Below are 24,919 nucleotides of genomic sequence, written 5' to 3'. Positions count from 1 at the left end.
ATCTCAGTTTCCTAGTTCAGGAAGGGGATGGTTTACTTAATCCACTCCATTTGGAAGGGCATACTTCTTTTACATGGGTTTATGGTGCAGTTGTAACATATTTTCAATGCAATTATCTCTGGTAAATATGAGAGTACATTCCTTTCATCCTGCTTCATTTTATATACTGATATGATGCTCCATTTCAAGGACTGCTTATTGTTCACCTGTTGAGATGTTAAGAAATATTTTCGAGGCAGTAAAAATCCTGATTACTGTCTGCATGAAACTTATTAAACACAAGCTTTATTCACCTCTTTGTTTTCCAGTTTTGGATGCTCTCCTGAAATTTGAGCAGAAATGAGCATTACCATTGGCCTTGGTAATGAGCAAGCAGTGCGAAGCTATGGGCTTAGGTGGGGGTGGGAAGGAACTTGTCAAGGTGGAAAGCGTATGATGGCACTAAATTACCCTTACAGATTAATAAGACCAAACTGTATGAACTGATCTGTATTTGTATCCTTTCACTACATTCCTTCATAATTTTCTGTCTGTTATTTTTGAGCATTCTGTTATTCTCAACTCTTTCAAAGCTAAAGTTCATTTCTTCTGTAATGCCTCACTTGGGCTACATCTCTCTCCTGTTCCATATTATACCTTTCTGTCCCCTTTTCTGTTTTCATCTTTCACACATGCTGTACATTTGCTTTGCATCCATGATGCTATGAAATCTGTTCAAAACTGAAATAGGACAACTAGATTTTTACTGGCAACATGTTTTATTTTTACTTTGCTCCAAAAAAAGCCCAAGAGGAGTATTGACTTGTAGAGGTATTATTGTTTTGTTGCCAGAATAAATTTGATTTTGAAAGTCCATGTGCATCTGAAGAGCAGTTCCTTATCTGTGGAGTGTCTAAATTAAACTTCAATGATTTTATTGTGGAGAAGTGTGGGTTTTTCTGTTTATTTTTAATGAACACTTAATTGTCAGAACAAAATGTGGACTTTATAAGTTATATATTCATGTTACAGACCTGTTATGCTTGTAATTTATGGCCATTGGTATAAGAAATTTTCTTTTGAATATTTTCTGATTTCTAGGCCATAGCTCAGATAGAATACTTGGGCTGAAATTGGTTTCAGCTCCACCCAAGTACTATTGAATGGCATGAATGTTACAATTCTGTATGAGTATTTTATCACAGAGAATTTAGAAGAAGATGCAGTTTTAGTTACTAAAAATGTTTTGGGAGCTCTTAAGGAAGTTTCTCAAATCAGCCTGTTTTGAGGGAAGGCTTAAGAAGCTTAGGGTGATTTTTCAAGTTCTAGATCCTAATGTTTCACAGTTTATCAATTGTAATTATATTAAAATACAGTGTGTGCATTTCTGCAGGTTAATATCCTCCATGGGTAACGTGTACAGAACCATAAGTAAAGTGTTCTCCCCCCATGTCTAACTAGAATTTCCTATGTTGTAGCTTGTGTCTCTTGCCACTTGTCCCATCCGTGTGCACCTCTGGGAAAGGTCTGTCTGTCAGGTAGCAGAAGATGCAGTTAGTTCTCTTCTTAACTATCTCTTTTCAAGGTTAACAGACTCAGTTCTCTCAGCCCCTCCTCACACTCACATGCTTCAGTGCCCTGTCGTGGTGGTTCCCTATTGGACTAATTGGTCAATGTCTCTCTTTTACTGGGAGGCATGGAGTACAGTGGCTTTACAAGTGCCAAATAATAAGAATAATGACTTCCCTCAACCTGCTGGGTACACCCAGTCCAGTACGTAGCTGGCTGCCTCTGCCACAAGGATGTACTGCTGGTTTAAGTTAAATTCTCTGTCTGCTGGGTCTGTTTCTGAAAGCTTCTTTCCAGCCAGTGAGCACCCAAGCTGCTTGTGTGGACAGGGCTGTGCCATCCCAGGTGAACAGGGCTTACTTAACTCACTTTTGTTGAACTTCATAATGTTTTTGTCTGCCCTCATCTCAAGGTTGCTAAGGTTCTTCAGAATGGCAGCCCTGCTCTCCAGGGTGCTGAGCACTTCCTCAGATTGCTGTCACCCATAAGCTCACAGAGGGTTAATTCTGTCCTGTCACCCAGGTTACTAACAATGGCATTAAACAGCCACCAGCTGGATGTGGGGCTGCTGCCTGCACCCCGTGGAGTCGGCAGTCCAGGCAGCAGAGGGCAAAATAGAAAGCAGGTTTAGTAGGTCGTGGTGAAGTAAGGTTGTGAGTTTGTATTCAAGGGTGAGGGGGAGGAATGGGGGAGATCTAATGGTGCGTGGGAGGGGGAACCTTAAAGGAGTTCAACAACTCTTGCTTTAGGCCTAAGTGAGTGTGGGAGTCGTGTGGTATAACTTGTGATTAGACCTAAGTAGTGTTTGTCTTGGTGTGTTAAGCTATTTTCTGAATCATGGCATTTTCACAGGAATGTCTCCAAAATTTGGTGCTCATTGTTAAGTCAGTGATGATGATAAAAATAGATATCAAACTCATTTCCATCAGTTCCAGATCCTGCGTGGCATCTGATTTCCAGCCCAGAGAGCAGTAGGAATTAACTCTTCCATCAAGACAACTTAAATGCAGTTTTAACATAATTTAAAAATAGCTAGTCAGTCTTCCTCACTGCTCCCCCATAATTGTTCTCAATTCAGGGTGTGTTTTTTTATATTTTTGCATGCAGTCTGGAGAGAAACAGCAGGTTTCCTCTGTAGATAGGATTGGACATAGATGATTATTAAAGCACTACTAAATATTTTAACATAAACCATAGTTTACAAAAAAAAATCAGGAACAATCTTTTGGAAGAAACAAAGCTGATCCCAAGTGCAGGATGACACTCCATTCTTTCTTATTCCAATCTGGCTTTACACTTAAAACTTTTCCCTTAGTTTTAACATGCTAGAAAATGTTCAGTTTTTTCATACCTACATGGCTTTTGAATTAGTGTTGCATTTTCTGTTTTCTTCTGAAGTAAAGCTTTGATCAGCTAAGGTGATGCTCCATCACTGGAAGTGGTCAAGGTCAGGTTGAACAGGGCTTTGAGCAACATGATATCATGGAAGGTGCCCTGCCCATGCAGAGGGGTTGAATTAGATGTTCTTTAAAGGCCCCTTCTCACCAAACCATTCTATAACAATATAAAGTACATGACAATACAAGATAATTGTCTGTGTTTAAATGAGCAGTTCAAGTTCTGCTTTCTTTGACTTGTATGCTTTCCACCAGTTTGGTTTTGGTACTGTTGGCCTGATTTCTTTAAAATGAAAACAGTCTTGGATTGAAATGAAAAACTGAGAAGTGCTTTGCTCTGTCTTTATTTTTATGTTCCCCTTCATTAGGGACATCTATCAGAAACTATACCTGGTTGTCTAATATGTTCTATTTCCTTTTCTGGACTTAAACAGAAAGAGTGTGTTAATGTGCTGTCTGAGAAAACAAACAGAAATACGGAGCCAAGGGGCCCCACTCAGTTTCTGTCTCCAGCAGGACAGTTTTGACTTACTTAATGTTGCTCAAACACCTAAAAACTGAAATCTTATGTATTATGCATACAAGTAGTTAATTTTTAAGATGGTAGAAATTGCTTAAATAAGGATCAGATTTCATAGGAACTTAATGGCACTGTAGTGACACAGACTTTTTTCTCTGTTATTTCACTGAAGAAATGTTTGCAGGAATTTTGCCCTGTAGGAATAGGAAAGAAGGATACCAAGAGTTTTGTAACTAACTAGATTTTAGTAAAATAAATTTTTCTTTCTCTTTAATAATGAATTAATAATACCTGCAGAAAAAATTTCAAAAGTAACAATTTTGTAAAGTATATCTAAAATATATGACATTGTATATGGCACCTAGTATACAGCAGTTACATTCTTATTTTGAATACTTTACAAGGCATTGTAATCTATGCAGTTTTGATAGGAATGAACATCTTTTTCTGAAGTGCTCAAGTTGTATGCGATGGCTGTAAGATACTGTTTAATAGTACCTGTAGTGGAATCCCTTTCACTTGATTTAAAGGCTTAATATAAGGCTTACTTCAGCAATTACTCAGGTGCCTGGTGCAGAGTGTGGGGCAGTGGAGAATTAGTCTGGTTTAAATAGAACATGAGCAAAGGTTCTTTTTGGAGGCATCAGCTTCCACTCTGAAGACTTAGAAATGTGCCTGCTCTTGCTATTCCCCACCTGCTCCATGCATCAATTGCATGGCAAATTTAAGTGTCTCCAAGCAGCAGACTATTGTTCTTTGAGTTTGGGTGTTTGCCTATACCACCTAGAGTCTAGAGATATAATGTAGAACTCTAGGTTGCTTTCACCAAAGGGTGAGCATTGGTCTTCTGCTGAGGTATTGGGATCTCAGGCTCTGTTTTAAGGGCTTTGGTTTTAAATTAGCTGCATTGACAAAACCAAACAAATTGACATATTCGGGCCCAGCAGCATCCTGGGTCGTTGGTTCAGTTACAAGTGAGGCAAACAGGATATCCTTCCCTTTCCATAGCTAGTGCTGTAACTAACATTTCCTTTAAGACCATGGAAGATAACAGAAATATATATTGCCAGTAGCAGTTTAGGTTCAGTTTCATGAACGTCTTCTACTAATGCACATGAGTCTTCTATAGTAGTTCTTGATAAATCGTGTAGCCTCTCGTCTTCTACATACTTAAATCCAAACAGAATTCTTGGGTATCATTTAGACCTGTTGACTTTTTGGAATTTAAATTAGTAGTTTCTTCAAAAATTGTAATTTTTCTTCATTATGGAAAAATAGCAGTGTCTTCTTAGGGTACAGATATCACCAATATTATCTGCAACTAAGACTGCAGAACCAAGTAAACCAAATGACCAATGAAAGAAAAATAATTCAAACCTTCCTAAAACAGGCAAACAAAGATTTGTAATTTTATCATTCTATGAGTTTATTTAAAATTTCAGAAATAGGTTATTTTCCATTAATATCCTCTCCCCCCCTTCCCAATCTCCCATGGAACACCTCTTAATTTGTCATTGCATTCTTGCATTTGAGGGGAGTTATGTATCTGCAGATCTCAGGTGTTTGCTTCTGGGGAATCCACTTCAGATGTTCTAATTTCCTTCTTTCCCCCTCTTTATTATTAAGCGGTACAGAATTTGAAAAATATAAAAGTTAAAACCTAAGGTATCATTTCTGTCACTGAGGTTAGTTCTCAGACCACAGAAGAGTTTCTCTTTTGACTCAAGTAGCCTCTTGAGTGATGCAGCTTAATCACATTGGTTTATTACTGTCTTCTTTACTAACTCTTTGTTAGTGCAGCTGATTGTTCTCAGTAGACTTCTGTTGATTCTCTAATTTCTAGCAAAAGCTCAAAATCAATTCAGTCTATATAAAGTGTAATATAGTTTTTGTGGAGCTCGTAGGGATGAGCTTCATAGTCATCTCTGTTCCAAAACATTTTAATACCTACAGGAAGTTTTAATTTTTTATCTTGATTCTGTATTATCACAAAGAATATTTGAGGTTAAAAAATGAGATCACATAATAGAAAGAATATGTGTTGGTGAGTCATTTAGATTAAGGAAAGCTAACCGTGTTGCTCAAAGTACTGTTTTTCTGCCTGATGATCTGCATATCGGGTTGGTCTCTGTCTATGACTCTCCTCTTACATAACTATCTTAGAAATACTGGTTTAAAAAATGCGTTTTCAAGAAGCATCTCGCCAGCAGATAGAAAAGCTGTTCAGGTTTAGTAAATCAAGAAAATTTAGAATTGTAGTGACAATTTTTTTTTTCTTTTAAATTAAAAAATACGAAGTTCTAACCCTTTGGTAGGCTGAAGTAGATTATAAAATGTCACTTATTCCTAGGTCTTAGTGTATTCTGCCTTGACATACAATATTTTTGTTCAAGAAAAGGATTCAGCAGGCAGCTGGTATTTTCAGTTCTTAAAAAGTAATTTCCAGCTGTGCATTCTAAGCATAATAGGGTGTGATAGAAGGGAAGCAATACCAATACCCTATGAGAGAGTTAAGGATTTGCCTTTATGTTCATGAACCTATATAAAGAGGTAGAATTGTCAGAGGGATGAGAGGTAGAGGAATGGTTATGGGACTATAGCTCCCTCCTCTAATTTGCTCCCTGGCTGTGCTGAGAAGTGGCTGGAGCAGCATGTGGTGCTTCTGAGAGGGTGATGCCTTGGTGGCTGCTCCAGCCCTGGCACATGGTGATACAAGACACTTAGGTTCTAATTTGTTTAAAGCACAAGTCTTCCCAAAGGTAACAAAATGCTATATATGTGCTTTTAAAATCTCTTAAGGGAGAGTTGTCAGTTAGATACTCACTAAATCTGTAAGAGTTAATACAGTAATGGTTTTACTCCAGAGCTTTAAGGTTAAAGCAGATGGAAAGCTGACACACTTTAAACTGGACACCAGTCCCCAGAGTCCGTGTCAGTTGAGGGGTGAGCCATTGTTTTTGCTTAATTCCTGACAAGAAGACACAAGTACCTCACAGCCCATGTCCTGCTCACCTCTGATCATGACCACAGTGTTATTGACTGACTGTGCATGGCAAGAAATAATGATCACACAAGTAAGTGCCTGAAGCAAAATCCTACATTTGCTACTCCCTGAGTTAATAACCTATTGTATTTTTGTTGTATTTCACTTGACAGGGTTTCTTAACTAACTAAAATTGACCAGTTGGAATGTGTGAGTTCCTCTACAATATTTTAAATAAAACAGATAGGAAATGCACAGGCATTCTGGGTATGATCTGGCTGCTGTTATGTCAGCTGCCTTTCTGCTGGGTTTCATTGTGCTGTCCAGGATAGCAACATCACTCTTGAAAGCACACAAGTGTAGAGATTTCTAATATTGTGTTGTCTGCTGAGATGACAAAAACTATCAAAAGGCACATACCCTACCTGTGTTGCAGCTTCTGCTCTCACATAAGAATGGCAGGGAAGCACTTGCAGGTGTTTCTGACATAGACCTGCTGTCCTTATGAAAACTGCTTTTCTTTTGAAAACTAGTTGCTAGGGCTTCCTTACTGTTAGAATAGCAACTAGGAGCATCTGTAGTAGTACAGCTAGCCACTGAACCTACAGAAGGGCCCACTGTTTTGAAATGCATCGTCCCAAGACATTTTGTTAGGATTGCAGAAAATTTGGAACAAAGCTGCTGGTTTTAACAGTTTAGCAGGAGGTGGCTGCCAGTCTGAGACACAGATGGAGGTATTTGGAGAAGCCAAAGCAGCATGGTCTTTCTGTTCTTTTCTTAAAACCATCAGAAGGATTAGATTTTTAGCACTTGAAGTGACTTAATTTAGATTTTGAGATAAAACACGGCAGGAAGAAATGGTACCTTTTTTAGTCGTCTTCCTCAGATTTTCTGTGGATTTAGGAGATCATAACCATATTTTAATTTTGTTTTGTTTAAGCAGCCTGGGCTTCCAGAATATGACTTTATGCCACAAGTGAACTACAAGCAGTTCTTGTATTTGTGGTACACGTAAATATTTGGTAATATTTCACCTTTTTTAATCTCGTTGGCAAGAAACTTCTTCAGAGTTTACTATGGCAGTAGATTGAATTTGTGATAGTGCTTTGCTCCTTTAGTTTTTCCATGCAGCTCAAAGAAAAGGGTCAGAAAACTAGTCTTCACATCCAAGACACTTGCTCATTGAAACTTGTGGGAGTTTAATGTTAGTTTTAATGGGTTCACATGCCTGACCACCTGTAGAGATGCAGCTTAGTCACAGCAAAAAGTTGCAGGGAAATAAGGGGTAAGTGTGGCTGCTGTAGCCCATGGCAAAAGCAGCTCTGTAAACACACCAGCACGCCGGGCTTCATGAACAGCCTGTGCTGTCTTGTTGCTTGGCTGACCTTTGACCCCTCTGATCCATTTTTAAACAAACCCATGCAGAGGAAAGCATTTGCATACTGTACTGTTAAGAGAGATGATTTCCTTTATACCTTACTAAGCTTCATGCAGTATTTCAGCAAGCTTTTTGTTTTGATTTCTTTTATGGTATTTTTCTTGTGCAGATGCAGGGATGTTCTCTACATAGCTGTGAAATGATTCATTTGGAATTTTGTGTTCAGTTGTGAACATGTGATTGCTAAAACTAATCTGAGAATTAGATTAGTTTATTGTGAATAAACAAAAATGATTGGCTACTAAAGTGAAAGGTTATTTGGCAAAGATTTAAAAGTTCAGTTAGCCTAGTTAAAATGTTTAAGTCTATGCTTTAATAAACTTACTGTGAGGACTAAAAGGAAGATAACTTTATTAGGAAGTCATAGAGGGCTGTTTATAAATGGAAATAGTGGAACATCATCTTATGAAGGAAATATCTGATACTGTGTGAAATGCCTTGGCTATTATTTTGTTAGTTTTATTTGATCTTTCAAAAAAAGCAGGGGAAAACCTGCTTGATTAAGCAAAATGTTGAAAACTCTGTAAATGAGAGTAGTCCTGCATTGCCTTAGAGATAAGCAGTAGTGTAAAGGCCTAGGCTACCTGGTAGGTATTGGGAATTGTGTTGACTTAAATCCAGATAAATAAAAAAGGAGGGAAAAAAAGCCATTGAAAAAAGTTGAATTTGAATAGATTTTATTGCTGCAGTTGCCAGTCCAACCCAGTAATCTGTAGCTACCCTATTGATGGTGGTTTCCATGATAGTAATAAATTTTGTGATGATTCTGTGATTAAAAAGGAAAAGACTGTATTCTTTTCTTCTCTTGCCATTCTTTTGTGTTTGATCCCAGATGTTTAGAAGTGCCATTTAAATATTTGAAGTATAATTTGAACCTTTTAATGCATCTTTAATTTCAGATCTTAGAGCAAATTTTGCTTATTTGAACATCTGGTTAGAGAAGTTTAATGATCTAGTTAATTCTTTGGGACAAGGATATGATTTCTTGTCCCTTTTTGGCCTGTGATTTTGATTCTGCAGCTCCTAGAACTCATGTTTTGCACTTCTCCGGCAGCCTCTGGGTCTAGAGAAGTGTGTAGAAGTAAATTCAGTGTATTCAGTATCTAGGTTTTCTTGAGTAATAATCCTTTGATTTTCAGTTTTTGTGGTATAAGACATTATTTTGATGTATTGTATTGTCAAGTGTTGTACACAAAAATGTCCCTTGGAACTGACTGTAACTCTGAAATGTTTTAACATGCTTAAAATGTTCCATTATCCTGTGTCGTGCTTATCAATGTTTTGTTGCTTTTATAGATTATCTTTCTCAAGGGATAGATCTGTCTGGAATTGAAGTAATTGAAAATGACCTGCTTTTTATTGCAAGAGCTCGTCTTGAGGTGGAAAACCAGGCTAAAAGGTTGCTTGAGCAAGGTGTGGAGACTCAGGTAAAATACACTTTGTTCTTTACTTCCTTTCAAAAATGACGTGTAAAAGAACTTGAGCTTGATTTCTTTTGCTTTATGTAGCACTGTCCAGTGTAAATTAAACAATAAAAAGTCTTATGTGAGAAATTCTTACATGTGACAATATTCAAAGAAATTGACAAAACCAGTTTGTGCGATATTTATAGGAATAAAATTTTGCCAGATTTGATCCTGAAATTTGGAAGAAAGTAGGTGCTGATATGAAGACTTTAACTATAAACACTGTCATAAAAGCTTGGTGCATTAAATACCATATACAGCTTTGCCAATGTTGCTGAGCTTTATAGAGAAATATGAAAAATGCAGTTTCTTAAGACTATTAGGAAGATTTCTACATTTTAGCTGTGCAAAAATATATTGAAAAGATTTGTGTTAAAACTTTAAAGAGCAGCTTAAAGTTCAAGGTAAATATTCACTGTAGGGAAATAAGAATGAATATGCATAATTACATTCTTTCATATTAAATGTAATTATCTACATTTTAGTAACTTGGCTACATCTATTAACTGTTTGCAGTATCTTTAGTGCTATTTTCTTGCCTTTGTAAAATTTAATGTTCTTTTGTCTATACTTTTTAATGTTCTTTAATAACCAAAGTATTTTAAATCTCTATTGCTAGACTAAGAGGAGAAATCTGGTACAAGTTTCTATCAAATTTGGATCTTAAATTAGAGAACAAAGAGGCTTAGAACAAGATATTTTTATGTTGTTTGTTACCAAGGGTTAAACTTCTCTGTAAGTCAATGTAGCATTTGTTTATACTATTGAAGATTGACATGAAAATAGAATGTATACAGAATAGGAAACCTATTGAGTAAATTGGCTTGATTAAACAACTGAGGATTAAAATTATCAGTGTGTCTCAAACTTTTACTTAGACCTATCATTTCAACTATTTTTCTGCAGTAAGAAGTCATGGTTGTGGTAAATACCTTTGACTATTTGCTGATAACAAAGTGGTAGGAAAAAAACCACCCCATTTTTCACTTGATTACTATTCCAGTGTTGAAACTTCTGGCTATTTGAGCATGTTGCCAAGCTGTGATTGCACTTTTTGCAAGCTGTGAAGTTTACAGATTATTAAATAAAGATTGACTGAAGATAGGGCCTAAGAAAAAAGCAAGTGGACATTTATTTTAAATGTAGCAAAAGTCTTCATCAGTGTGAACTCCTTCTAGTTTTTCATGTCAGATTTGACCTTCTCTGATAATTTTCTCTTCATATTAAGTCCTAAAATGGAACTGACAAAGAAACCCGGGGGAAATCAATCCCACTCCACCTGAAAAATAGACAGATTTATTAGGTGTTCCAGGCTGTCGCCAGGTAATCAAGAGATTATTAAAGTATATGCCTGTTGTGCTTTAGCCAGGGGCCTGTTTCCAACAAATGGAAGAGTGTTTAGAAGAATGTTATTAGTGCTTAGTCATACCAGAAATGGGGATGTTTTCATGAGGAGGTGTTGGGTTATGCATCACAGGTTTGTTGTTGGATATGATTTGTGAATTTAATGTTGAGAACAATAGTTTGCTTTAGAAAATACGCCTGCAGGCATTGCCCAAGAAATCTAGAATTTGAGATGTGACTAGTGAATAGTAGGTCTTTGATTCCTATTACTGTAGCTATGTGTTTTATTGACAAGCTGATTTACATCTATACCTTCCAACCCCTGAGATTTCCCTTAAGAAGACATGGGACCTTCATCCTTTCTCCTGCATTAGGTACAGAATTCCTCAGATGAACTGTCTTCCTGCTAATGTATATTGCTAATGTATATTCTGGTAGCTGTCTGTCCCTTTGAGAATAGTGCATCTGTATTTATCCAGGTGGTTCTTCAGTTATCTGATATTAATATTCGCAAATGCAGTTTTAGTTTCCACCCTTGTTTTCATCTGCTGTGTAAATAATACATGAGATCAGTTGCCTACATAAGAGTGAGCTGTATTTCTATATTTCATCTAGCACTTTTCAACAATGCCTTAAGAGGAAAATTAGCCTTATGTCTCCATTCTAGAGTATTTCAGTATCCATCTGTAAGAGAAGCAGGAAGCAGAAATACATTTAAAAAGTGAAACTGGAAGTATCTATTTTTAAACAAAAGTCATTAGAATTTGGTGAATGTCTTCTCTAGAATTCAGCCTTTTTTTTTTTCAGAGACACTGCTAGAAGTTACTCTGACAAAAAGAATGGAGCTAAAGAGTCTAAATTGCTCCTTTTAACATTTTTATATATCCCCTTGGTTTCTGAAAGAGAATATTTTTATTTTGATTGTTTATTTAATGACATATGTCACATGCTAATGAGCTGTGCACAGATTCCCCCAAATAACGTCCAGCAGTAGCACACGAAAACAGATACTTACACCTAAGTAATATATTGTCTTTTTCTCTTCAGTGTAATTCATGTTTTTATGGCATGTCCATACTGTGATGTTTGTGTATTTCTCAGAAAAAATGAAATCTCTTCCCCCTTTGGAAGTGTGGCATTAGCCACTGACTGCTTTAGAAGTGATGCCTTTCACTCCTGTTCCTGGTAGACTCTTAAAGCTGCCATCTGGGTATAAACTGGAAGTGTCTGTCAGTGTGTCTAGACTTAACAGGCTCTCATAGAGCTGCCAACCACACTTGTCTTCCTAATCCTTTTAGAAAGAGTAAGCTCTCTTTGCTATTGTTGACAAAAGTAATACCAATAATAGCAAACCTGACCACACAGGGGTACCAGTGGCTACAGGCAGGATTTTTATTGTCTTGTGTGCTTTGTTAGGCACTCCTAGTGTACATAGCACAGATTGATGGTCTTTTGTGACCCACAGAACAATTTAAAGAAAATGGATTCTACCCCATCTTTACTTTCTAGTCCTAAACTGTTGCTGCCTGCTTCGAGGTCGCCCTTCCCCCTCTCCCAGACTAGTCAGACCAGTCAGGACTTGCCCCTGCCATGTGCTCTGAACCTCTTTGTTCTAATGCGGGGCAAAACCAAAAGTAACTCAGACGCTGGAGCAGTGTGTGATTGGCCGGTCACCCCGGGGCTGCCCCCAGTCCTGCCCTTTCCATTCTCATGAATAAAAGAGAGAGCTCAGAGTGGGCCCGCCCTCTTTGGCTGAGCTCCCTTCTGCAAATAACTTCTGTGCGCCTCTGTCTCGATTGAAAGCATCTGATTGCAGGACTGAGGCCTAAGCCAAGGGCTGCATTTCTGCCTCTTTGCTTCTACTGGTGGTATCAGCTTTGCAGCTGCTATTTGCCACTTTTGGAGCTACTGAAATGCTGGATTGCCCGTGCTACCTCTCTAGGCTGCTCGAGGCTTTCTAAGGCATTGAACCACGAGCCTAGCCGGTAAAAAAGCTGTGAGTATAACCACACTAAACTCTTTGCTAGCTTTCCTTCATACAGTAAGCAGGCTAATGGCAAATAGCCTAGGATGCAGGAAGGACTGCTTAAGCAGAGATGCATCAAGAACTTGATTAAAAGCCACCCTTCCAGCAGAAGGGACAGCAATGTTTTCTGCTTTAAAAATTTAAAAAATAGATATATATGCATCTTGCAACCACCTGAAACATCCCCAGCATTTCTTTTGCTCCCACGATGAACCCTAGGCTGAAGAATCTAGATTTGCTCTTGGTACCATGTCACCCCTGTTTTCAACAGCAATATTGTGTAAAGCAGATCTGAATAAGAAATTACTGGGGAAGAGAGAAATTTGTTAAGATTATCATAGCTCAATTCCAGATAGAACAGTTTTTCCAGACACAGTGTTGTGGCTGCTATACTTAAAAATGAGAAAACTTCTCTGCAACTTAGCTCATGCTTCAAACCCTTTATCTTGTAATATTGCCTTGCTTGGTGTGGGTCTTAGAGCCAGGGATGACCAAGCTTAGTTCCACCTGGTAATGACAATGTTGGTAGCTTTAGGAGCCAGGCCGTGTGTGTGCCGAAAAGAGCTTCTTTTCCATGTCCTCCAGCCTCTGAAAAGGTAACCTTAGTTCTGAGCTAGATTCAGTGCTTTCAACACCAGCATTGGGTCTCTGTGTAAGAAGGATGGATTTTTGCATGGGTGAAATACGTTAGGAATCTATGTTCTTGCTTGTGGCTTTATTGATACAAACTGTAATAATTAGGATATAGGTTGTGAGGTATCAATGGTATCATTAAAGACTGATTAAAATATAAATATCCATTTAGGTCTAGCAGGATGTGGTGTGGAAATGAGAGCCGAATTCAGATTTCCCTGGGTTTGTCCTTCTGTGTGTTACAGAAACATTCTGTATCTTTGACCACATACTAAAAATTTTCATTCTCTGTCTCCTGGAGGAGTCTGTAGATGTCTGACTAGTTGGGCATTTTTTAGGTTTTAGAGAAATTATGTGATGTTTTTTGTCCAGTTTCCCTTATATGAGGTGTGGACAAATCTACCTGCCTAGCATGGATCTGGAGAGAGTCAAAATCACTGATAATTCTTTGAAATTTTTCTGGTGATCATATAGTGAAGTGTCCTGATCATGTTAGAGAAAGAAAAAAATAGGTATAAGCCCAGTAAGTATCCTTTGTTAAATTGTGTGTGCAGGGTTTTTTTTAAATACATAGATTTATGTTTTTGCAAAATGAAGAGCTTTGCTAATTATAACCTCACAGAATAAAGAAGAGGAGGGGAAAAACTGCGCAGAAATAAATCCTAAAACTCTACTTCTGACACATATTGAAATGCTGGACTTGTATACACAGGAAAAATAGGTAAACAGTATGCTCTGAACAAAATTTTCTCAGTTATTCACAGTGTAACATCTTTATACTGTTGTTATTTTTAACAAATTTGGGGGCATTTTGAGTTTTCATATTGTAACTCATTAAGAAGAATTTGTTTTGCGAATTGTTCCGTTTTGCATTCTTTTTCATGCTGAACCTTTCAGTTGTTGTCTCTGGAACAAGTACAGCTTTTCTTTACATTAAAAAATTATTAACTAGATGTATATGCATAAGTGTTCTTGACTAATGCTATTTAGTGCCTGAGAAAAGTGATGGGAGGATGAAGTGTCTGCATAGTTAACTAGTTGTCTGGAGGTGATTATTCAGGAGTTGCTCAATTTATCTCAGTTCAGGGTTCCCTAAGCTAGGTACTTGTGTAGTACGTCTTGCAGTGATATTGCAAAATTAGTGAAATTAATCTGAGATCTCTCATAGACCAGCATTTAATCTCTTGTCAAGGATCTCTAATAGGTCTTGTTTCTTATCCCCAGGGGATTGGAGGGGGGAAAGTACGTACATAATTGACCAGTTTTCCAGACACAGTCATCAAGGAGTTGCATAATTTATTTCAATTCAGGGCCCTCTGAGCTGAGTGTTTATCTACCGCAGCTTGCAGGGTTATGGCAAGATTGGTGAAATTATTCTTAAATCATTCATAGGTCAGTGTTCAATCTAATGTCAAGGATCTTAAGCAATACATGCACTTATCCCATGGCAGCATTTTCCTGTCATACAAATGCACTTCAAGGTGTTTGAGATATTCAGATATTAAGAATGGTTGGGATTGGGCTCCATTTTCCACTTTTTGATGAAACATGGAAAAATATAATAGTGTTTCATTTTCTAATTGCTTCTAATTATTACTGCCAAAAGTGTGGATGGCTTTTGGAGCATGCCTGTATGGGCGGGGTCCTGTGATCCTGAGTTTCCCAGTTACTTTCAGTCTTGCCTACTTTAGCAAGAGGATGTGTTGCACTTTTTTCTAGATTACTTCATGATATTTTAACACTTTAATTTAAATCAAAAATACGTGCTGTTTTTTGCTGGTTTAGTGTCATCTTCAGATGAATGCTTCATTGTGAAGTGGACTGTGCAAGTGCATGAATATGCTTTCTAAAGTTGTCAGCTTTGTGGAGATGTGCTTGACTGCAGAACAAGGTTTAAGGTTGTAGCAGGATGTCACATTGTGTGCCCCATGGTTGTGTAGGGGCTTCTAATGTACAGCTTTAGTTCCTTTAGCTTAGAATCTGTTACATTACCCACACTGATGTACTGTGCTAGTCAGAAGCACAATTTTAGTTTCCAAATGTTTTTGCCTGCCGTTTGGTGCTTTTACATATTAGCTATCATATTTTGTCATACATTTTAAATAATACAAGCCCTTATGCACTTCAGCATGTCAGTGGGATTGATCGCTGTTACGTAGATGTACATAACTGCATAGGGGTGCATAATTACGAAATGATCGTTAGAATAGCAAATAAAGTAGAAAAAAAGAGAGAAAAGAACCCTTCTGATTTGGCTCGTAGCCATTCATCTTTTTATCCATATACTGTTGGTTACCCTCATGAAAAGCCTGAAATAACTAGAACTGGAATGCTACCAGAGGGTATGCTTTTTTGAAGTAAAAAAGTAGTAATTGCTTTTTTCTTTTTTTTCTTTTTCTTTTTATTCTGACATTTAATTCTATCTTGAAAGCTAGTAGTTGGAATTCAACCTTGTTACTGTCAAAAATTTAACCAATATAGTACACTTTAGGCAGTAGTTGTTATATTTCCTTATTATACCACCATCTTGATTCCCTGCAGGAGATCCTGATGGAAACTAGACTGAGACACTTATTTTGTAATTTTTTTTTGTAAAGTGATTGACTACAGTATGATATAGAAATAGAAGGCATTTCTGATTATTCAGTTTGAAGTCAATTATTTGCATCTAGAGTAAGAAGACTGAAGTCTTATCTGCAAAGAGGAAAATTTGAACCTGCTTGCTACTTTTGGCATAAGATGAGGGTGGTAGCTATAGTTGACTTTAAATAATCTAGTTTTGTTTAGTGAAAATGGAGTATGAAATCCAAAGCTTTTTATTTAAATTCATGTTAGCCACCCATTTTACTGCTTCTTCTAATTCTAATGTAGACAGAGAAGACTTATTCCAACATGTTATAGCTGTCATATTGGCTTTTGTTGTGAAAGATCACAATGGCATTTCAGTCTGTTTAATTAAAATCCTACTAACTTACACTGTTTCTGTTCTTTCTTTTACAGTAGCTCTGTATACATATGGAGAGTTTTCGTTTAATGTGTTTAAATGTCTTCACAAGTTTTATTCTATCCTAACCTTTAAGTTTCTTTGTCATAGAAATATAGTCATGTTGCATTATTCAATTTTATTTTTCATCTTCAGTCTTATGGTTATGGTTTTCATGATCTTGTTAGCTTGCTAAATCAGATTCCTTCATCTGGCCATCTGGTGCATGGCACTACTGAAGGAGTTTTCTATAAATCTAAATTATTTTTTCCTTGATCTATTCTATTAAGATGTGATACAGCCACGTATGGCTCATCTAACAATCAAAAAATATCTCCCAAGTATATATTAGTTATATCCTACATTTGAATGGTAAACTTCATGGGGATTAACCAAACTTTATAAAATTTTCCCTTTACTATTCTGGTCTAAAAGGAGTTTGTTTTATCTTAAAGTATGATCTAATGGAACTGAAGTGTTAACCATGCTTCAGTAATTCAAAATCACCAAGCTAAACACTAAGCATGAATTTATACCTCTGAACTATGGATTAAAATAAACCACAGATTTCTCGGCAACATAATCGGCTGATACTGATATAACCTAGAATATCCTTTCAGTTTCCATAGGAACAGATGATAGAATGTTTTGAATCTTGGAATAGCTAAAATGAATGTCTGACTTCAGTATAGTTCACTTCTACTTTGCAGTTTGCAACCTCTGCATGTAAGGGCTAAAAGTGTGCATTAAAAAAGGATGGTGGAATATTCGCCTAACACATATTGAAGTGATTTTAGGAGCAGTAGTAACAACAACAACAAAAAATAGTATTAAAAATAAAAATAAGGTGTTTCTATGCATAATTCTTCAGGTATTAGCTCTGTATTTTATTTTACAGCTGCAAAAGATTTTTTCAATTCCATAGGAAAAAAAGATCCATTAATTATTCCTTTATGTTAATGGCTCATTAAATGTTTTGCGACAACAAAAAAATAAGTCTTGTTGGCCATCTCTAAATTTCATCTCCAGCCATTGTTTTGTCTCACTGTGTTACACTGTATAGGTGTATTTTCTGATTGGAATCATTTGTAGAACACAAAAAACCTTCGTGTAGCCAGAAAGAAAGATCAGCAAAATTTAAATAGAATATGTAGTGTGTTACTTAGGTGACTATAGCAAAAGATAATTACTGAAGAACAGACAAGGAAACATGCCAGCTATAGTTGTACCTGTTTTATCAGATATCTGACATCGCTTTAACAGGTCATGTTGCTAAATCAGAGGAGATTTGCTTTGAGTGTAAAAACATTAGCAGTATTTAAAAAAGATATCTCTTTGAGATAAATGGATATGTAACTCCAGTATTGATGTAGAGGGAAAGATATGGAGATCTTGTTAACAAACCATTGGGAATCTGAGTGCCCATAACCTGAAGCATCATGCATGCAGGTAGAAATTATAGTGTGTGGCTGATTATTCAGTCACTTGGGCTCTTTTCATTTTTTGTATGTCATTTAAGGTACAACATGTTCTGCATTTAAGATACTTGATGTTTAAGCATTTTGTATGTGGAAATTAGGATAGTGCTGAAAGCAAAAAACAAAAAAGAAAAAAAGAAAGAAGCCAAATGGGGAAGAAGTAACAAGTTAACTTGTGATAGTTTCTCTATTCAGTGAAACAGGATTTTGAGAGAATGGAGCTGCGCTGTGCTAGTATAGTTCAAATAGTACATTTTTTTCAAGTATCTGTATTCCAAGACTATTTTCAACTACCATTAATAATAGAAGACTCATGAGAGCTGTAGTTGTTGGAACATATGGGCAAGTTTAATAGCAACATTTTGAAAAATAGCAGGATTTTAAAATAAAAGTAATATCTAGGGCTTTCCTGCTCAGTATTAGAATATTGTTTGCTGTTGTAAATGTGTGGAGGACCCTGTGTCACATGTTACTTTCTGAATATTGATCCTTTTTAATTAATGACTCTGGTTCGCAATTTTGCAGCATCCTTTAGAAAATTCCTCACAAAGTGTGTAGTAGGTGTTTTAGGCAGGTATTAGCAAACCTCATTCCACAGTGGGCAAAGACTGAGAAGTTCTGAATGACAAGAAGCGAACAGGAAGGTTCCTAACACATGTTTGAGTTTGCAAGTTTCTATGCTTTAATGATTAGGCAACACTGGCCCTTTTTAACAATACTGACCTGCTGACTTTCGGTGGGGGAAGACATGCAGACAATCAATGTGATTGATAAAGCAAGCTTTGTTTATTGGCAATACAGAGGCACTTATATAGTGCGAAAGTACATGCTTATCAGTTCTTTAATTAGTTTAAACTTACGAAAGTGCATCCTTACTTCTACATAATTGGGTTAGATAAAAGACTACATTTGGCAAGCTTCTATTATTTATGTTTTGACTTGAGAGATCAAAGATCTTCCTCCCTTCTCATGGTCAGTACATCTTATCAGCACAGGACTGTACCTCCTTAAAACTCCCTTTTGGTTCTCAGGCCTGTTTCTCACTCAGGCATTTTCTCATGGAGGCATTTTCTTGTGCAGGCTTTTGCTTGTACAGTTCTGTTATTGATTTGTACCCTTTATCAATGATCCATGTCCCTGATCCTTTAACAATTCTCCAACACCGACCTTGTTTCATGAAAATACTTTTTCCCCCATATGAAAATAATGTTTTTTTTCTTAAATCCTGTAAGCTTCTATTTTTTCACCTAGTAATATTGTCAACTGTAGTTGTTCATTTTTTGAAATATTTTCAGGTCAAGTAGAAAAAGCATTGTTAAATGAAGGTAGATTTAAATTCTTTAATTTATGTTCAGCAGAAAGTTTTCAGGTGTGGGGGTGGGCACAGGGGACTCACTAATTTTGCATGGAAGGGCCCCTTGCCTTCCTTCGCCACCTTTCCCAGTTAGCAGCTCTTGCTGGGAGTCTGCCTTCCCAGCTCTGGGCTGTCCCATGGCTGTGCAGCTGTGCAGCAGTCTCACTGGCATTTCACTCCACAGCCCATTCTGGTCAATTCCTGCAGTATTCAGGATCAGGTTCAGGCCTTGTAAAATTAAAGATTTTTATGTACCAGATATTGAAGTTATAAAGTCTGTTAGGAGAACAAACAAAATGGGTAAGTTTCCCTTTAGTGATGAGCCACTATGGGGAGATACTGTGTTACAATATATTAGGAGCTTTGGTTTTGTAAAACCTTCAAATTCAATTAGTTTGTGGTTAAAGAATGCTTTTTTCTGTCCTTTGGATTTTTTTTTCTTTAAATCATATTAAAGCAGAGAACTGAGATATGGAGCTGTCATTGTTTGCCAGATTTGGATTGCCTGTCTCCACTGGGGTGGTGGCAATGGCAGCAGTTTCCTCCACAGTACCCAGGTGCATACGTTTCTGTGGTCAGGGCACACATTCCTTCCTTCCTCTGTCCTTCAGCTGGATACCATTACACTGCCATTTCCCTAGGCTTCAAAATGCCTTCTAAAAAGCATCCAAATTAATAAGAAGTCCTCTCACACTGGACATCTTGCTGTATTACCTCTGTTAATTTCCAATCTGTGACCCCAGGTGAGCCCACCAGCTGCCTTCTGAGAGCCCTATATTTGTATCTGAGAGCCCTGTACTTATATCTGAAATGCTCCTGCAGATCAGCCCATGGCCCAGGCAAGCACGGCTGAACCGGGAGCTGCCACCTCCTTTGCTGTTAGTGTTCCCTGCAGCTGCTGGAGGAGGTGTTGGCTCAGGGCTTTGGGTGGCTTGGCCAAAGGCATGATATTTCTTGTTGATCATCTGTTAGCGCTCCTTACTATTAATTGTACGTCTGCTGGACACATGTTCCACAGAGTAGTTTGCAAAGCAGACAGCCCCGGTGAGATGTTATCAACAGCAAATGGAGCATGAAACATTCCCTTTTCTCTTCCGTCTGTGGCAGGTAGTACACCGTGGTGTAAGGAATTCATAATTAGTTGATATGAGGCACAGACTCAAAAGTACTGCCTTTAAGCAAATATTGAAAACAGAGGAAAGCAAGAGACTGCATTTTGAGGAGAAACCTGCTTGGACAGACACATGCATATTTAATCAGTCTTCAATAATTCATGTAATATCAATGTGAAGCATATGGTAATACAAGTGTTTAGTAAAATGGTTTTGGCTGAAATTTTAATACCTAATTGGGAGTTGTTGCCTTTTATTTTGTATCTATTAAAATTCTTGGGGAAAAGGTAGAATTAGCTTAGGTAAATTATTTAATATTACTACAACTATGTGTGTTATACATATTTAACTGAAAATAGTTTAGTCCTTAAAGTCACTAAGCTTCTTTAACTAAAAACTGTATCTGATTTTGCACAATAATTTTGTGCCATGACCTCTTTCAGCGCCTTTCCCAGAGAACCCATCACTATCTAAACTGTCATTTTTTCCTTTACTGTTTTTCTTATGACAGGGTACTGCTGTATGTTTGTTAGTCTGATTTTTAAAGAAAAAAGCTGCTACAAATACAAAGACAGCTGCATAAAATAAAGATTAATGTTATAAAAACAGCAAAAAAAGGGAGACATTAGTATTGCTGCTCAGTTTTCTTGGTTTCATAACAGTTTGTATGTTAGTGATACTTTATTAAAATGATGAAGTTAAATCTGTATCTTTCTAACTTGACCCTGTTTTGTAATGCCATAAAATTCCTCAAGTTTTCATTTGATGGACTTTGAAAAATTTTGGTAGCAACAAGCTCTTTAACCAATGTGGTATTTGTTTGTGTACAATAGAGTAAAGATTGTTTGAAAAATTACTTGACTAATAAGTAATTTACATCTTGAAGCAGGCCCAGCGCTGCTGCTGGGTAAACATGTTGGAACTGCAAAAGAAAGGAAAGCATAGTCATGTTTGGAGACATGTCATGCCAGAAATCCAGATGTGCAGGTCCACCTCATTTATTTTTCAGAGCTGTAGTTTTGCCCCATACACAATGTACTTTCCAGAATGAAAGGCTTGTAAAAGAGGAGGGAGCAATGAAGTCCTCGGTGAATACTCTTGGGAAAACGGGACTACTCGGCAAGTACCTGGACTTATATTTTTAGAAGCCCACATTTTAGGGTAACAGAGATAACATAGTAGCAAAAATAGTCATGAGAGCGTTTCTAATCTAGGCAGAATTAGTTCATGCCTAAATCTATCCCTTGTACTGTGTTTGCTAAACCATCCTGAGGCTGCTGTTGTGCCTCTGTCGGTCTGAGGGAGCATGAGCATGCAGCGAGTGTCCATGCCAGGGGCAAGAGGGGCAGCATGTCCCTGTTCCATCCCTCTCTTCTTGGTCACAAAGCACACATATAACCAGGTATTGGGTGCTGATACACAGTCCCTCTCCATTTGTGCCACTCTTCCCCTCCGGGAGTGGGGAAGAAGGGAAGCTGGGGGAAGATGAACTCCTTTCGGTCTTTTCCCCTCCCTCCTCCAGCACTGTATATGAGCAAAGCTAAAATCCATATGCATTTGGGAAGGAATGTGTGCTGTAGTAGGAGTCACCAGCAAGGAGGATGGGAGGGTGCCATATGTTCTCCTGCACTGCAGGTTTTACTCTTTCCTGGAGATTTATTCTAAAATGCTATTGATTTCTTGTCCAAAACATTTGGTTGTCTTTTTTACTTGATCAATATTATAGAAGATCTGGCTATTACTGTTTAGTGTTGCTATCCTTGTGTTTATTGGGATATAAGTACTGACTTATTTGAGAAAAGCCTAAGACACCTTTTTCTTTATTTTAATGTTAGATGAAGGATTTTCCTGAATTCAGATCTAGGTCAGTATTATTACTGTTGGGGTTTTTGTGTGCTGCATATTGAAAACCACGTTCCTCAAGCACATATGTATCACCCAGTAGCAACTTGTGGTATGACAATGTTACTTGGTTGCTTTTTGCTGCAGGTTTGGTTTTATTTCCTGCCTAAGGAGATATTAATGCATGAGGCTTTTTCATTGTCTTTCTACTTGACTCTTGTTTTATCCCCCTTTAAAATGAGCCATTAGGAATTTGGACTAGGAATCTGAATTTCAAAATTGCCTGCAAATAAATACAAGCAACCTTTCCACAGACTGAAGACTTTTTCATTTGCTGTGCTGCTACAGTCTATTCTTCTATCCATTTGGGGAATTCACTCCCCTTAATTTAGGATCAGCATTCTACCACACCTTAGAATTAATCTACCTCATGATCAAGGTTATTTTTCTCTTTATAGAAAATATCATTCTTCACAGAGACCCTCTGACAGTATTTTCATATACGGCGCAGTGGGAAAGCATCACTGTGTCAAGTTTATGTTGCTTCAGTGCAGGTTATAAAAATAAAACAGTAAAATTAATAAATTCACAGAGTTCTACAGTGAGCTAAGAAACCTTGTGCTGGTGTAGTCTGACTTGTATAGTGCTGGACACAGAAATTAATCAGATGGTGAGCTGTAAGGTGTAAAGAATAACAGCTATTATGAGCTAGAAATTATATTCTAAAGCAGGGGATTTGATAATTACTTAACATTTATTGGAACGAACAGTATTGAATTTTAAAACAAATTGTATAGCCATGTAAATAAAATAGTCTTTGCTCTGAGATTTGACACAGCAAAACTGCTGACAAAAATAAGGTAGATCATTGAAATAATGTCCTGGCTTGTAAACATCTGAAAATTTATGTTGTGCATATTATTTTAAAATGCAGATTTGTTAATAATGAGGTCTGTATTTATATTTTATATTCTCTATTCAGTTTAGAAATATTACAGTTTTATAGATTATCTTTGGGATTTTCTTTTCAGAAAAGATATGTTTTAGCATAGGTTTTAGTTCTGTTCAGAGCCTTTCATTTTAATTCTAGAACAAGTGATAAGAACTTTTAAAAAATGCTAGGCTATTGGCTTCAACTAAAATGTGGGTCTCAGATTAGTTTTATTTAATGCACAAGTGAAATCTTTTCCCCTACACTGGGAATAACTCATACTTTGTGCCTTGATAGTGGTATGTGGAAGAGTGAACTTAATCCTACATCTTGGTAAGTAACTGTACTTATATATAATTTCTCTTGCACATTAAACTTCTCCTGTAAAGACTTTTTCCATTGCATCTGTATACAATTTTTATGAACAAGTGATTCATTCCCTTTTATTTTTTTCTTGAAACTTACACTAGTGAATAAAGTGTACCTCAGGTAAAAGTGCTGAATGTTCTGAAACACTGTTGTTTTTCACACATAATGCGATTATGTATTCCAGTTTCTATAAGAGATGTTTGCATGCTGAAAAATTTATTTTCCGTACCACACTTATTTATATTTCATGGTAGCTAAGTTCACAGTTTATGTGTCATTCATACAGGGGAAAATACTAGGGGGATAACAGCTGAATTTTAATAATGGATGAGGAATTACTTAGTTGCAGTAGTTTTCCTAAGGTCCTTTTAGTTAAGGATCTCTGTCAACAATCCCTCTGAATCTTTTATATATACTGAAGGTTTTTACCTTGGCTGTGAGTATTCAGAGGAAGTCTGGCAAAGTTGATAATACTACTCATAATTTAAGTGTTCATTTCTACCTCTATGTGGCTTTCTTGGGATGGGGAGAAGCTGGGCTAAATTAAAGTTAAGGTTCTAGTTATTGTCCCTCTCTTGTGCTTTAGACCCAAGTTGTTCTTTGATGTCAGGGAGCTTATCTCTTCTGCAGACAAAAACTGCTGTTCATACAAGTAGAGACTTTGACATAGAATTCATGAAATCATGTCATGGTGTGTAATTGTACATATGTGCTAAGAATATTATTTTGACTGAGAATCTCTTGAATTTTGTCTCTGAGGATCATTATTATTGTTTTGAAGTCACAGGGAGTTTTCACACTAATTAGTGTAATTGAAGGGCCCTTCCAACCCAAGCTGTTCTGTGCTATGCTTTCCAGAGTTATGCAGCAGCATCACACATGAAGCTTAGACTGGAGCATGAGGCACATTGTCAGAGCCAGCCAGCAGTGTTGAGAGGCAGCCTTTTTGTATTTCCCTGAGCTGGGCTAAAATTACACACCTGTGATACAGGAACTTCAATAGTGTTTTCAATTAAATACAGAGTTTTGGAGGTTTTTTAAATATGTAGGAGCCAGAGACACCTCATGGTTATTATGAGTGGAATTCATATTCCATATACCTTAATATGGCATTTCAGTTTGTCCAGACTACAGTGTCTTTGCTTTATGAATTCTAAACCTGTCCATGTGTATAAATTGTGTACCATGGTGGTTTGCTACTCTCTCTTCTGCCTTTTTTAGGTCCATGAGAATGTTGAATAGAACCAGGACTAGGACAGACAATGAGAGACACAGGTGTTGGAGTGTCATACCCCTGGGTTATCCCACCCTAATCTTTTTGTTCATTGTTTGACCATGTTTGCTTGGTTTACTTAAGAAAGTCACTTAAAATAGTGTCAGCTTTGCTTCAAATCAAAACATGTTATATCTCCTACTCAAAGGTATGTTTTCTGTGTCACAGAAATAAATTACTTTGGTTTGGCATGAGTTGTTTCTGACAAAGCCATCTTGACTA

The 24,919-nt window shown here is 37.1% G+C and overlaps 1 protein-coding gene across 2 annotated transcripts in view; it reads left to right on the top strand.

Annotated features, from left to right (window-relative positions):
* COG5 (component of oligomeric golgi complex 5) overlaps positions 1–24,919 on the top strand; it is a 182,987-nt gene that overhangs the window by 69,584 nt on the left and 88,484 nt on the right. For both annotated transcript variants that reach the window (XM_068994824.1, XM_068994815.1), the window contains exon 7: positions 9,183–9,313. In XM_068994824.1, the coding sequence (XP_068850925.1) occupies positions 9,183–9,313 (131 nt within the window). The remainder of the gene's footprint in view (positions 1–9,182; positions 9,314–24,919) is intronic.

This window comes from Aphelocoma coerulescens, chromosome 1A (genome assembly GCF_041296385.1).
Source record: "Aphelocoma coerulescens isolate FSJ_1873_10779 chromosome 1A, UR_Acoe_1.0, whole genome shotgun sequence".
Taxonomy (NCBI): Eukaryota; Metazoa; Chordata; class Aves; order Passeriformes; family Corvidae; genus Aphelocoma; species Aphelocoma coerulescens.
This window is presented reverse-complemented; position numbering and strand designations above follow the sequence as displayed.